Genomic DNA, 12,467 nt, shown 5'->3' with positions numbered 1-12,467 from the left:
TCCACCTACAAGCTAAGTTATGCTATACTAAATTTTAAAAGATTAGCTTCAATATATCCTTAAGCTAGGAATCCACCTGAAAGCTATGCTAAGTTTTAAAATTAGCTTTAATATATCCTTAAGCCGGGAATCCACCTAAAAGCTAAACTATGCTATGCTAAACTTTAAAAGATTAGTTTCAATAGACGCTTAAGCTGCGAATCCACCTGAAAGCTAAGCCAAGCTATGCTATGTTTTTTTATGTTTTATAGCACAGCCAGACATATCGCAAGATAGTATAGCTGAGCTTAGCTTATAGTTAGCTACCAGGTGAATGCCCGCCTTTAGAGTGGCGCAAGATTTTAAAAAATATCGGCTTGAAAACACGTAAAAACCACGCGCAGGATGCGAACACCTCAGCGTGGGAAGACGCCAACGCCAGACAAAGTGTTAAGTTAAGAATATAATTTTAAAGAGTAGGTACCGTTGCATTTCGACATTACTCGAACAGAGATAATCTAGTAACAAAAAATAAAAGTCCACCTAATTCAGATTTGAATTACATTTCCAAAAGTCATTGAAAATAGCGGGAAATGGTAGAACCCTAGAAACCGTATTTAATCGCGCTGCACGCGTCCGTTTTTGAAAAAGAAAATCATACGAATTGAAAAACAGACGATATCGTTTCTAACTAGGTAGCTCCAAATATGGAAAATGGAATCGTGATTTAAGTAACTCTCGCCGGTATCATTTAACTGTACACAGCCAGCTGGCATTCGTGATTGGAAAATCCGCGTATGAGCCTGCAAATCATAGACTGGGATTTCAGGTGCGTTAAACGCATTAAAATTAATTCCCTCCACGCGCCTAGAAGGCGCCTTTCTACCTTGTTTAACCATATGGCGGCACGCTCGACACGCTAAATGGGGATTTTTGCGAGCCAGTTTTTTGCAGCATCGGCTTCGAAGAGAAAGGAATCGCGCGAGCAAGCGGAATCTGTTGCATCGAAGGCAGCGAGTTAATGCAACAGAGGAGGAATGTCGCGTAGGTGCAACACGCGATAATGGCGCGCAGTAATCCTGGGCTGAGCATACAGTCCAACCAAATTAGGAGACGCTTATCCAAATTAGGGTGTTATCAATAGACACCGATAGCTACTCGCAGAGCAGGTCAATCAGTTTCCATCGACCAGCTCTGATTGAATGTAAATAAACACTTCGCATTTTATTACCGGCCACGTATCGGTGTTTTGATCCAATTTTCATTTCCTTTTGTGCAGTTATAATTACAGGAAGTTAAGCGAATACAGGAGCAACTGGATTAATAAATTAATTACATTGGAAATTTTATGAAGATTGCTAGTTTTTTGAATGGGGATTAGTTTGTTAGAAAATTAACTTTGCTTATTAAGGATGCGTGCGCACTTGATTAGATATAAACTTAATCGATCTTGCTATGGACAGGCGCTTCCGTTCGTGCGTGTATTTATAAATAGGATAGGCAGTTTTATTATGGTATCGTGATACTGCAAATAATCGTGTAAATGAAAGCAAATCACTGTGGCGTTTTTGTTACGGGTCAGATGACTTTTTTAACAACTTCCTTGCATCATTAATAGAGGAAGGATGTTATACTGTTTTTTTTAGGTAGAGGTTTTATGAATGTGTTTAAGACATTGGAATGATGAGTTTTTTTTCGAGTTTCTATATAAAGGAACATTCTATTTCGTTTGAGAAAGAAAGAAAGTTTTGAACTCCTTGGGTGAATCAAACTGTGACGTGACTTCACAATATTAAATAGAATGAGTGATAAATTGTTATAAATGGCTGATAACTTTTCAGCAATTTCTTTATGTCCATAATTAAGAAAGCCATAGCTGCACTAAAACTAAAGATATAGGTAACAGTTTATATTTCGGATGTATTTGAAATCGATGTCTGATTTTGCACGTACCTCCCAACGTTTCCTTTGGAGGTTATAAAATATTCTACGGGTTTGTCAAAAATATTTAGATACCTTTTTACCCAGATTTAATATTTAACCTAATCCGATTTATATATCATACCTGTGGCATAACACAGAACGCTAAAAGTCATTTGTCTCAGAACCACCTTTTGACTAGATACGCCCTTTCGAATTAACACGGCAGAGTAGTTTTCGAAATAATCTTATGTATACGCTAAGTACGCTGAATATTTCACCTGGACGAATTGGCGAATATTGGACGATTTTTCCTCATGCCCCTACATTCTGGTTTCGCGCTTGTCTGAAGCGTGCATCGGAAGAAGTCTCGTCGACGCTTTCTCCGGGATATATTAGAAAGTGTAGGCTACAAGACCGCTGCTAAAGAACCACAAATACGATTAAATACCACGGGCTGCTGGCAAAATAGCTTTCAAAACTCTCCAGCCTGCCATCACTTTAATTGCCACCATGAAACCTTGATACCTCAATATCCTCTCCCCCTCGTAAAACAGCAGCATAAAGTATTCGATCATCAAACGAAAGGCGCAGCATTAGTTTCCCATATGGACGACGAACTGAAACTCAGCCCCCCCCCTCTCTTCTCCTAAATCGCTCTGCAAGTGAAATCGTCGCCCGTTACCTTTCCAGGAAACGAAACAGTGCTCTTAAAGAAGCAACCCAGGCTACAAAGCGAATGTCTTCAGGAAAGTATTATTTCGATCCGTTCCTTAACTCTAAAATCCAAACAATTACGGACACTTTCAGCTTTGCAACCAGAAACTGTTAATCTCCATAGATCATCGATTACGAATTACAAGGGCGAGACACGCGCGACGGAATCGTACTCGTAGGTATCATGGAAATATTCTTACCGACTACGATCCACAGGCACAGCGCCGTAACGACGAAGCTCGATCTGCGAAACATCGCGCTGCATCGATCTGCGATACGTTAAATGTCAATGGGGCGGCGCTGGGTCCGCCGATGCGCGGGTTCGGTGTGCAGGGGCCGAGCCACGCTATACCGAAACACAGGTAGGGCCTGTCCCGTCGGTGACATCTATCGTACTGTCACGCGTCGGTTCGTTCCAGTTGACGGACACCTGTCATTGGCCCCGGCATCGGTTGGTCATTCTCCTGCGATCTGTCGCGTCCCTCGTGGTCGATCCGTCGCCGCCGGACACTGTTAGAGCCAGTCGCCGGCGAAACGCGCACATTCCACGGATTCTAACCCACGGGCTCGTCCTCCATCCGCGATCACGTTTTCGAAATCGATTTTCCCGTTCGTTATCCGCGGAGGTGGCCGCGTGGGGCGCAAGGCACGCGAACACCGATCCCCGGCGAATTAACGCGGCCGAGTGGGTCGCGCGATTCGGTAACGCGGTCCGAACGGCGCTGTTTCGTTAGCTTAGGAAACCGTGCAACCGACGTGTGTACGTACGTCGCTGGCCGGCCGCTGGCCACACCGAACCGCCGCCGCACCGTCGACTTTCTCTCCAGTCGGATAATTAACCGGCACAGGTTTTTAGAGCGACCACGCTCCGCGGGGAAACACCACCTATTACGAATGCGTCGCTGAACGCGGCTGGCGAGCCGTCACCGGCGTGAATTCCGAGAAACCCCTTCGATACGCCGATCGCCGGCTTGCTTCGCCTCCCATCGGCTCTAAAGATCATCACTGATCTGGTCCCGCCTGCTAGTGTGCCACCAAACCACGATCCACCGCACGCCTGTCAATCGATTTCTCGATCGTTCCTCACGGCTGATCGATGTCCGGGTTTCGTCACTTGGCAGCGGCTCGACGAACGTGCACCGATACTGCGAACCGCGCTGATCGAACCTGGCCGCGTTTCGAGCTCCGCGATATAGCTACGACACCGCTCGCGAACGGGCCACCGACTGTACGTGCCTCGCGACGCGATCCGTTCACGAGTGCCGCGCGGCAGCCATGCCGATCAAACTGAAAGAAGGCGCGCCAGTGGCGTAGCCTCCGGATCGGTCATCGCACCTTCACTTCGGCTGCCCCGCTCTCTTGCCGACTTTCAATCGATTCGAGGTATTATCTTAACTCCAATCGCTTCGAATGGTAGCTGAATTTTCGAAATGTCAGGTTTCGTGGCAGATATTTCGAATTTCTTGGTCACGTTAATTTATATTTCTGGATTAACTGATATTTCTGGATTAATTGATATTTCTGATTCACTTTGGATAGGAGTGGTTGTGGCGTGAGTGGGACGTGGAGCTTTGCAGCGAATGCCTAGTAGCGATTTTGTAAATAATTTATTATTGAACATCGTTTCACGGTTCACAGTAAGGAAATTCGACGGTACTCCATGGTATGTAATATATCGAACGGGAAGTGAGATTCATTAAGAGTTTTGAGAATCGTGAGGTGGGGAAAACTCTAACTCTTAAAATATTCCCCAAATGTTTATTAACCCTTCGTTGACACACTGGGTGTGAGCCACCCGTAAGCTGATATTGACGCTCTGTACCTTCTATATGCAAAATAAATAGTTATTTCCAAGGCCGACTTACACTCTATTTTTTCTCTCAGAGTCTTATATCCGAACAACAACTCTGTAGATTTTTAGCTTCTAATATTGAAATTTGTGAAAGTTACAATTTTTTAAAGATTTTCTTCGCTTTTTTCGACATATTGTAATCTAGATTTTTTTTTACAAAAACGGTCATAAAATTTCAATCAAAAATCTGTTGGAATACATTCTAGAGACTTCGAAATTGACCCATGATTTTTTTCACAAAATTTTGATTTTTTAGAGGAGAATGGCAGTCGTTCAAAAATTGCTGTGGGTGTGAGCCACCCAGGTATGTCAAAGATGATCAAAAAAGGAAGTGTGTCAACGAAGGTAATGTATATTGTATGTGTAACGTTCCTAACACTTTGAATATTTGCAGTAGAAGATGGCGCGAATTTAGTGATATTTGCTGCTGCTTATTTGGTAATGAAAGGTTTGCAGTTAATCGAATTTATTAATGTTAGTTTAAGTATATCATTACCTTCTTTCTTGTATCGTTACGAATACAAACTTTGGGATAAATAAAATACTGCTAACTGGCATTGTTTGATGTGATATAATATTCAGTTTGAAGGTTTGTATTCAGTTTTTAAATTAATTCAAGTTCCATGCAAGGCTACGCCACTGACTCACTGTCAGTTGTATAGAATGTGAGAAAACGCCATTGGTTAACTTGCCTTCAGATTCTTAGAAGTATACATACTGTATACATGTAGAAAATAATTGCCCCGAAGATCAAAGTCGGTCCAAATCGAAGGTTCAAATGAACTAAGTGAACCGTGAACAAATACTTAACAACTATAACTGAAAGCATGTTTCTTAGAAGATTGATTAAACAAATATTCAGATAATTCTGTGTAAATTACAAGCAATAATGAATACTGTTGAATTTGTATCATACTTGTAAGCCTATGTAGTGTACGAACGATTCAATTTACGATAATAAAATTCTATACTCTGATATTTAATAATATGTAGCGGGACGTTTAAAAAATTATATTTTGAACCTTGTAACTTTTCCTCGCACGTGCTTTTCTACTTGGAAAGGTAATAGAGATCTTTAGGCGTTCCTATTTAATTACCTCACGATGTATGAGGATGTTGGGCTACTTGCCGTGCACGGCTGTAAGGCGGTTGCTGTTCTACAGGCGTTTCAGGCGCGATTCATGTGTAATCTCTTGAAAATTTTAGGTTTTTTTTAAAAGAAAAATCGAGGAAAAATAAAAAATTCTTTTTACCATCCTGAAATATATATATAAGTTAATACCAACAAGACTTTTTACCCTGGTTTACTTTTTACAGGTTTCCAAAAAAAAATCTTAAATTTTTTAAGGGATGACAAGAGAACGTATGTATACTTAAGGAATACAAAATAAAGTATTAATTTTTTTAATTACTTTGATGTGCAGAATCTGCGTAGCTTACTACAGCTTCGCGTTATTCGTTTGGTAACTTGAAGCAATGCTAAGAAAAAGGAAGAAGAGAATGATGTTTATAGTGGAAAAAGTACAAATGTATATTTCATAATATATTTAAAAAATATACAATTTTATTAGCAGCAGTCGAATAATTGCAATTGTATCTGTCGAGTTTTAATTATTGTATAAGCAGAAATTGATGTAAGAACATGAAGAAAGCTGAAAAGAGCGCGCACCGTCCATAATCTTTAAAGACGTTCTTCCTGTTTGCAATTCAAATTTTAATTTACATCTCAAAGTATATTTAAATTATAAGCACATTTACGAGCGATACGTGTTCCGTCTTACGGGAACAAAAGGGGGCTCAGAGCGAGGCGGAAATTTAAAGATCTTTATTACCAAGCAATTGCTTACCTTCAAAGCGTTTCAGGGAATGTTTGCCTGTCAGATGTCTAATAGGCGGCAATCGACATCGTGCCATTTTTTTTTGGACACCTCGAACGTCCTCGCTCTGAGAAAATCCGTTGATTGCTATGTCAGCGGGTGATATACGGTAACGTCGAACCGACAAATACCGTCGACCACCGCGCTGCCTTGCGGGACAATACGGTCATAAACCGCGACCCTAGCAAGACGCTCCAGCCGATCAACTTAGCGAGATTTGGTAGCCAGCTGTCCGCTTTTTCCTTAGCTACGTCACCAAGAGGGAGAAGGTTCCTCCTCCACCACCGAAATCGCAGAGGGAAGGTTCCTCCTCTTCAAGGAACGCGGGGCCAATCAGGGATTTTAGCGCCTCCAAATTTCGATACCTTGTCTACCTTTGGCATCGAAAAGGTGGACAAGAGCAGAATTCAATCAGCGCTCTACTATAGCAAGGTTCGACTGCTTGATCGGGTCATCGTTCGGACCACAAGCACGAACATATAAAAAATTCTCAATTTTTTATCATCGTATGGATCAGAGTTAACACACTTCGAAGTACATAGTCACCGAATATTAGTTTGGCGGGTGATAGGATCGTCCGGCTACACGCGTCCCGCAAGATGAATCGGGCCTTACAACCCTGAAAGAAAAATCGAGTTTTTCACGCGCGTGTCGGTACGAACAATACGAATATAGCCGTCACATTGTTTCCCTATATTCGAATGGAACGTAGTCATACGTTGTTGAAAAATTGAACTGACATAAATGTAACCTTGTTCAGGCGTTGAAGTCTCAAAATTGATTGGTAACTTTGAGATTTCGTTATGTAATGGACCCTTCCAAAACTCAACGGAATTACAAGCATTATACGTGCCTCTGTCTTTCGGTGATGGGGCAGAGAAGATTCAGGATTTCGGTAAATCATGAAATGATTAATTCTCTCTGGCATTGATAAAGTTATCTCTTGGTTAACTTCGAAACTTTTAATCCTTCGTTCTATTGCATTTTGATAAATAATTTCCTTATGAGACGAACGCGAAACGAAATTAAGTGTCGAATAACTTCGTTACATTTTGGCTAGTTTATTAAATATTACATAATTTAACAATCATCGCTTTGAGATGGGTGCCCTTAGTGCTTCCCCGGAAGGCGGAGATGCATCAGTTAACATCATACCACAAATGAAGAAGTGCTCCATCATTTCTGCCAATCGTTCTAAGAGTTTTCGTTCTACAATGTCAGAGAAAACCTCCATTAATCAAGATCCCTTGATGTCTGCATTAAAGTGCAGTTATATCAATGGCGCGAACAAGGGTGAATATGATCAGATGCTGTTGATGGAAAGTAACGTATTTGATGAGACCAGCAGTTCTACGATCGACGATAACTGCCAGTTCCCTTATTACAGGTTAATACCGGAATTTATATTATGTAAATTTTTTTAATGTACATGGTAAATACGAGTAATTAATGTTTGTATTTAATTATACGATAATGGCCCGTTGTAAATACTTCTCCTGCAGGAGTAGCAAGAACAATGGTCGAGCCCCAGATGCAGTTTTGGTAAAAGATGTAGGTGTATCGTGCATGCTACTAAATAAAAATCTTCCTGAACCATCAATCCCAGAAACAAATAATGAATTAGTTAAACAGCTTAGAAGAGAATACAATGATTTGTCTAGCATCACCAATAAAATAACTACGTACACAAAAGACATTTTAAATTACCTGTCGAAAAGAAATGAAAGGAAAAATCAGCTGCTCCAAAACCTGGTATTTAATTTTTAAAAAGATTGTTACACGCATAGAATTGTTTTTAAATCCTTTTAAAATCTTTAAATCTTTTGAAAGTCTTTTTAAATACTTTTTATAATAATCATTTAAGCTGTAATGTATATTTATACTGCGTTTATTGCACACCGTAGATATCTGCGAAGCACGCAACAGCAACTCAGTACATAGACAGTAAAGGGAATCTCTGCTTAAAATTAAGACTATTTAGTAGTGCAGAGACCCAGTGTACTCCTCAACAAATCGTTAAAAACTCTGACAGTATACCGTTCCAGGACAAACATGTCCCAAATAAACTATACAGTAGACATTGTAATTATCATAATTATTTTACTTCGAATAAAATCAATATTTATTATCCTTATGGACAGCTCATCGATCGATTTATAATTCCTCGTATCCCCATTTATACATATACATATATCTACCAGCAAAAAACGGAACAACGTACAAAAATAAAATGACGATGTGCGAAGAAAATTTAAAATCGAAGCACGAGAAAGAAGTCCAAACAATATATTCCGAAGAGAACGTGAGGACGAGTACTTCGAATTCACTATCGTGCAGTACCTCTTCTATCTACAATTATTTAATGATGAGTAAAAGGAAGTCTTCGAACGAAATGTTAAAATCTACATTCACCAAATTTGATGACACTGAGAAGCATCGGAGGTACGGTAGCAACAAAAATTACAAGGAACATTTAAAAAGGTGTAGCCCAATGATCTTTACCAATTGGAGAGAAATTTCAAGATCAAAACGATGTGATAATAAAGCAACCATTATTTCGGACGAATCACGAGGAACGGTTCGTTTCATAATTATATATGAGTTGATAATTATAATTTAGTGATATATGAATTATACATATTGTATGAATATGTAAATGAAGATACGCAAATATTTCCAATGTGCAGTTATATAAGCAGTGATATAGTGTAACGAATTATTTATTATTGTCATCCAATATTTTTAAAAAAAAAAAAATCATAATTGGTTTTAAGTTGCAGATGGACACAAAAGAGAAATTTTTACAGAAACAATTTCTTGATTGCCATCAGATTAACAACGTAGCCAGTACAAGATTTCATGCCATTAATATTCGAATTGTGAAACGTGATAGAAAGCAGATGTAACTTTTGTATTCTTTATTCTTAGTTACATTCATACATAATACATTTTTTCACACAATTCTCTTTTCACGTATCTTTATTTCATACCGAAGGTGAAGGAAGGATTTATTCAAACATTTCAAGTTACATTTATTCTATCAATAGTGGTGTAATATTTGTACTTCGATTTTGAAATGATTTTCTATGCTCTATGAATTTTATTTTATTCTCGATGCTTATGCGTTTGATAAATGTTAATACTTGCATGTATAAAGTATTAATCGTAATGCTTAAATAGTTTCTAGTTGGACTTCGTGTACATGAATAATTACAGGAATATTTGTAGAAATAATTAGAGGAATAATTTGCTTTTTATAGACGATGATGTATGGAATTTTAATTAATTCCTCTTGGTAGAAGGAAGTGTGTATAAGTTATACAGGGCTCAAATAATTATTAGTCCCTTATTCGAACGTGTAAACAATTTCACAGCAACTTTGTGCAAGACTTTAATAACCAGTTTTTGCTAAATCATTCTGTGTTGGCGACAAGACAATTTTCAAGACAAATAGTATCCAGAAAATAATACAGGAATTATTATTACTTTACTAAAAATGTTTCAACAGTGTATTAGAAACTTTGTGTAATACATGAATAAAGTATGGGTTTAAAAAAAAAGACTACGAATGGGTTTCTCGAAGCGTTTAAATCTCGAAAGCCAAGAAACTTTTGTGTTTCGAGAATTCAAAATTTTGTCCTTTTTTCGTGATTCGAAACTCTCGAAACCCAAATAAGAAAAGGTGTGAACTCAATGAATAAAGAATCGTTCACAGCGTGCCTCCAGAATTCGTATATTGTTATATTTTTATATGTATTTTCTTTATCTATAGTCAATAGAGATTTGGTGAAAATTCTCTCAACTTCACTTCTTAAAGCAAGATATTCCACTTACAAAACAGGATCAGCATTTCATGTTTCAAGAGTTTCGAAGCCACGGTACAAAGTATCGGCTTTTCTTATTTCCGCTACGCAATTTGGTGGCGAAAATTAAGGATTCTAATCGGGTTAGTTGTCTCATGTAATTGGCAGTATTAGGAATTTCGATTGTTTGATGATCGATTTTGTAAAATTAAACAGACTATTTAATGACAAAAACATTATTGCACTGTTTCAATACTTGTGTGACACCAGTCCTGTAATGCGATTGACCCGATTACAGAGCTTACTTTAGTAGATGGCGCTCTCATAGTATTTTCCAATATTCACACTAATAACATATCGTGGCGAGACTCGCGTTAGGTGACAGGTCTATTTTATACCTCGTCTATGATATGATTCTTCTATTTTAAATTAATGTTAGTCTGTCCTATATTTTAGTATTACTCAAAATGTTTATGGATGCCCACATAAAATATTGATATTGTCATTCAATATCAACTGCTACTCGGCAGTTTACTCTGTGTAAAAACATAAGATATGTTTTATTTTGTTTATACGAAAGTATACATTATATAATATTGTACATCTGCAATCTATGATAACAACACTTGACGATGAATTGTGCAGCTTTCCTAATCGAGCATATAAGCTATTTCTCGTAACAGAGACCGTCTGCTTTAGTAATATAGGTTATGTTGCCGAATTATAGGTTAGGAAACTTATCACTTGTAATATGCATTTTTTAAAGTGAAAATCTGTACTGCCTATTTCAATAGCAAGCCAGAGGGAACTAAAGGCTACAGGAAATATGATTCCTGGCCCGTATAAGCAGGGAATAGTCTGGAATGATATTAAAATAGGCCACGATTTTTACATGATTTCTGTAACACGAAGAGATGAGGTAACTGAAGTTTTTTTGACCAATCTCACCGAGATATGGATGGAAACGTTGACGACTGAAATCATTCTAGACAAATGCAGGGTAATGAACTATTAAATATAGTACTAGCAAGTACAAATGAATTAATTTTTAAATATTTTTTAGCATTAGTATCTTCGCAATAAAACTACTCTGCGTTTCAGAAATTAAATCCACTTTTAAATATTGCCGCTATTAATTGTAGCGAGATTGTGGCAAATATTTTAAGTAATATATCGCAATATATAGTCGAAGCTTCCGTCGAGGAAATAAAGTTGCATGCTCCGTTAGAAGGGGGTTTAATGAAATTTTCATTGAATTTAACAAAAGGGACGTGTCACCATTTCGGGGAAATCGTAATGAAACCTTTGTGTATATCATCACTGGAAATTATCCGTCAGAACAAAATTCTGGTAGATTTGATAAAGAGAAAGGATGAGGAGATTGCTGAATATAAAGCAGAAGGCGCCGAGTTAATACGAAGTACGTTTTCCTTGATATGAGAAGCAGCTTTACCCTCTATGTAGATACGAAGCTTCATACTTTATTTATTGGCACAGAGAACATTGAAACTGAAACTTTTAAAGAAGAACAACTTAAAACAGACATTCCCGTTCCCAATGTAGCGGAGTGTGCTCGTGCATTCCAAGGAATGGTGAATTTTTATAATACGCTTAATTTACGCGAACACAACGAACCGTCGACAAAAGCTACAAGGTACTGGAATATAAGGATTATCGAAATCTTAGATCGAAGGATTTATAGCAGTGTACTATTGTGTATTACAGTAGCAATGATGAAACAGACCAAACAGGGCAGAGTGTAATTACACTGAGCAACGATGGCAATAATAGTGGGTCTCGAGAAGTTGTGGACAAGGATATTTTAATGCTTAGGAAACCAGGGACTTCAAAGTTCAGGAGTAAAAGTCAGAAGAAAAAGTTTCCTAATAAAGTAACTAATAACAGAATTGGAGTTATAAATATGATACACAAACCTATTAAAAAAGCGAAGAAAGGTTTAAACGACTTTATACTGTAGAACAGTATAAAAGTTACAGAATATATGTTCATTGAAATGTAATGTTCAGGGAAAACGGCTGTAAGTTAGAACGATGTTAATCAAAGTACTGTTTCTACTTTATATTTAAAATATAATTATTTTAAACAGAATCACTCTAGTTCGTTTTATTACTTTTCACATCTCTCGGAAAATATGATAAACCATTTTTAATTAAAACATTAGAAGAAAAAAAAGCAGAACGAGAGAAAAAAAAAATGCTGGGCTCGTCCGGGATTTGAACCCGGGACCTCTCGCACCCTAAGCGAGAATCATACCCCTAGACCAACGAGCCGCGCTGTTGATAGTTCTTACATTTACGA

At 38.1% G+C, this 12,467-nt stretch overlaps 3 protein-coding genes and 1 non-coding gene across 5 annotated transcripts in view; 2 read left to right on the top strand and 2 right to left on the bottom strand.

Moving 5' to 3' along the window:
• Positions 1 to 3,876, bottom strand: part of Cad96ca (tyrosine kinase receptor Cad96Ca) — a 39,034-nt gene extending 35,158 nt beyond the window's left edge. Inside the window, exon 1 of the mRNA XM_076829980.1 lies at positions 2,817 to 3,876. Coding sequence (XP_076686095.1) covers positions 2,817 to 2,871 — 55 coding nt within the window. The 5' untranslated portion in view covers positions 2,872 to 3,876. The remainder of the gene's footprint in view (positions 1 to 2,816) is intronic.
• Positions 3,877 to 7,445: 3,569 nt separating this feature from the next.
• LOC143378253 (uncharacterized) lies at positions 7,446 to 9,060 on the top strand. Its single transcript, XM_076829999.1, has 4 exons — positions 7,446 to 7,732; positions 7,848 to 8,097; positions 8,250 to 8,427; positions 8,547 to 9,060. Exons 1-4 carry the CDS (start codon positions 7,446 to 7,448, stop codon positions 8,963 to 8,965), a joined length of 1,134 nt encoding a protein of 377 aa, XP_076686114.1. The 3' UTR covers positions 8,966 to 9,060.
• Positions 9,061 to 10,504: 1,444 nt separating this feature from the next.
• Positions 10,505 to 12,257, top strand: LOC143378270 (non-homologous end-joining factor 1). 2 transcript variants are annotated; one of them, XM_076830010.1, is made up of 4 exons: positions 10,505 to 11,148; positions 11,250 to 11,568; positions 11,646 to 11,802; positions 11,877 to 12,257. In XM_076830010.1, exons 1-4 carry the CDS (start codon positions 10,975 to 10,977, stop codon positions 12,124 to 12,126), a joined length of 900 nt encoding a protein of 299 aa, XP_076686125.1. In that variant the 5' UTR covers positions 10,505 to 10,974; the 3' UTR covers positions 12,127 to 12,257. The 2 variants fall into 2 exon arrangements, with proteins under 2 accessions (XP_076686125.1, XP_076686121.1); XM_076830006.1 differs by having other exon boundaries at positions 11,874 to 12,257.
• A 110-nt stretch (positions 12,258 to 12,367) lies between these two features.
• Trnap-agg (transfer RNA proline (anticodon AGG)) lies at positions 12,368 to 12,439 on the bottom strand. The gene has a single exon. It is a non-coding gene; the product is annotated as a tRNA-Pro (tRNA).
• Positions 12,440 to 12,467: the final 28 nt, after the last annotated feature.

This window comes from Andrena cerasifolii, chromosome 1 (genome assembly GCF_050908995.1).
Source record: "Andrena cerasifolii isolate SP2316 chromosome 1, iyAndCera1_principal, whole genome shotgun sequence".
NCBI lineage: Eukaryota > Metazoa > Arthropoda > Insecta > Hymenoptera > Andrenidae > Andrena > Andrena cerasifolii.
The sequence above is the reverse complement of the archived record's forward strand: the minus strand, read 5'-3'. Positions and strand labels throughout refer to the sequence as shown.

Coding starts and splice junctions, on each gene's coding strand:
- LOC143378253 (XM_076829999.1), top strand. CDS start 7,446: ATGGGTGCCCTTAGTGCTTCCCCGGAAGGCGGAGATGCATCAGTTAAC. Junction 7,733..7,847: donor TGCCAGTTCCCTTATTACAG/GTTAATACCGGA, acceptor CTTCTCCTGCAG/GAGTAGCAAGAACAATGGTC. Junction 8,098..8,249: donor ATCAGCTGCTCCAAAACCTG/GTATTTAATTTT, acceptor TGCACACCGTAG/ATATCTGCGAAGCACGCAAC.
- LOC143378270 (XM_076830006.1), top strand. CDS start 10,975: ATGATTCCTGGCCCGTATAAGCAGGGAATAGTCTGGAATGATATTAAA. Junction 11,149..11,249: donor TCATTCTAGACAAATGCAGG/GTAATGAACTAT, acceptor TCTGCGTTTCAG/AAATTAAATCCACTTTTAAA. Junction 11,569..11,645: donor AGGCGCCGAGTTAATACGAA/GTACGTTTTCCT, acceptor TTATTGGCACAG/AGAACATTGAAACTGAAACT.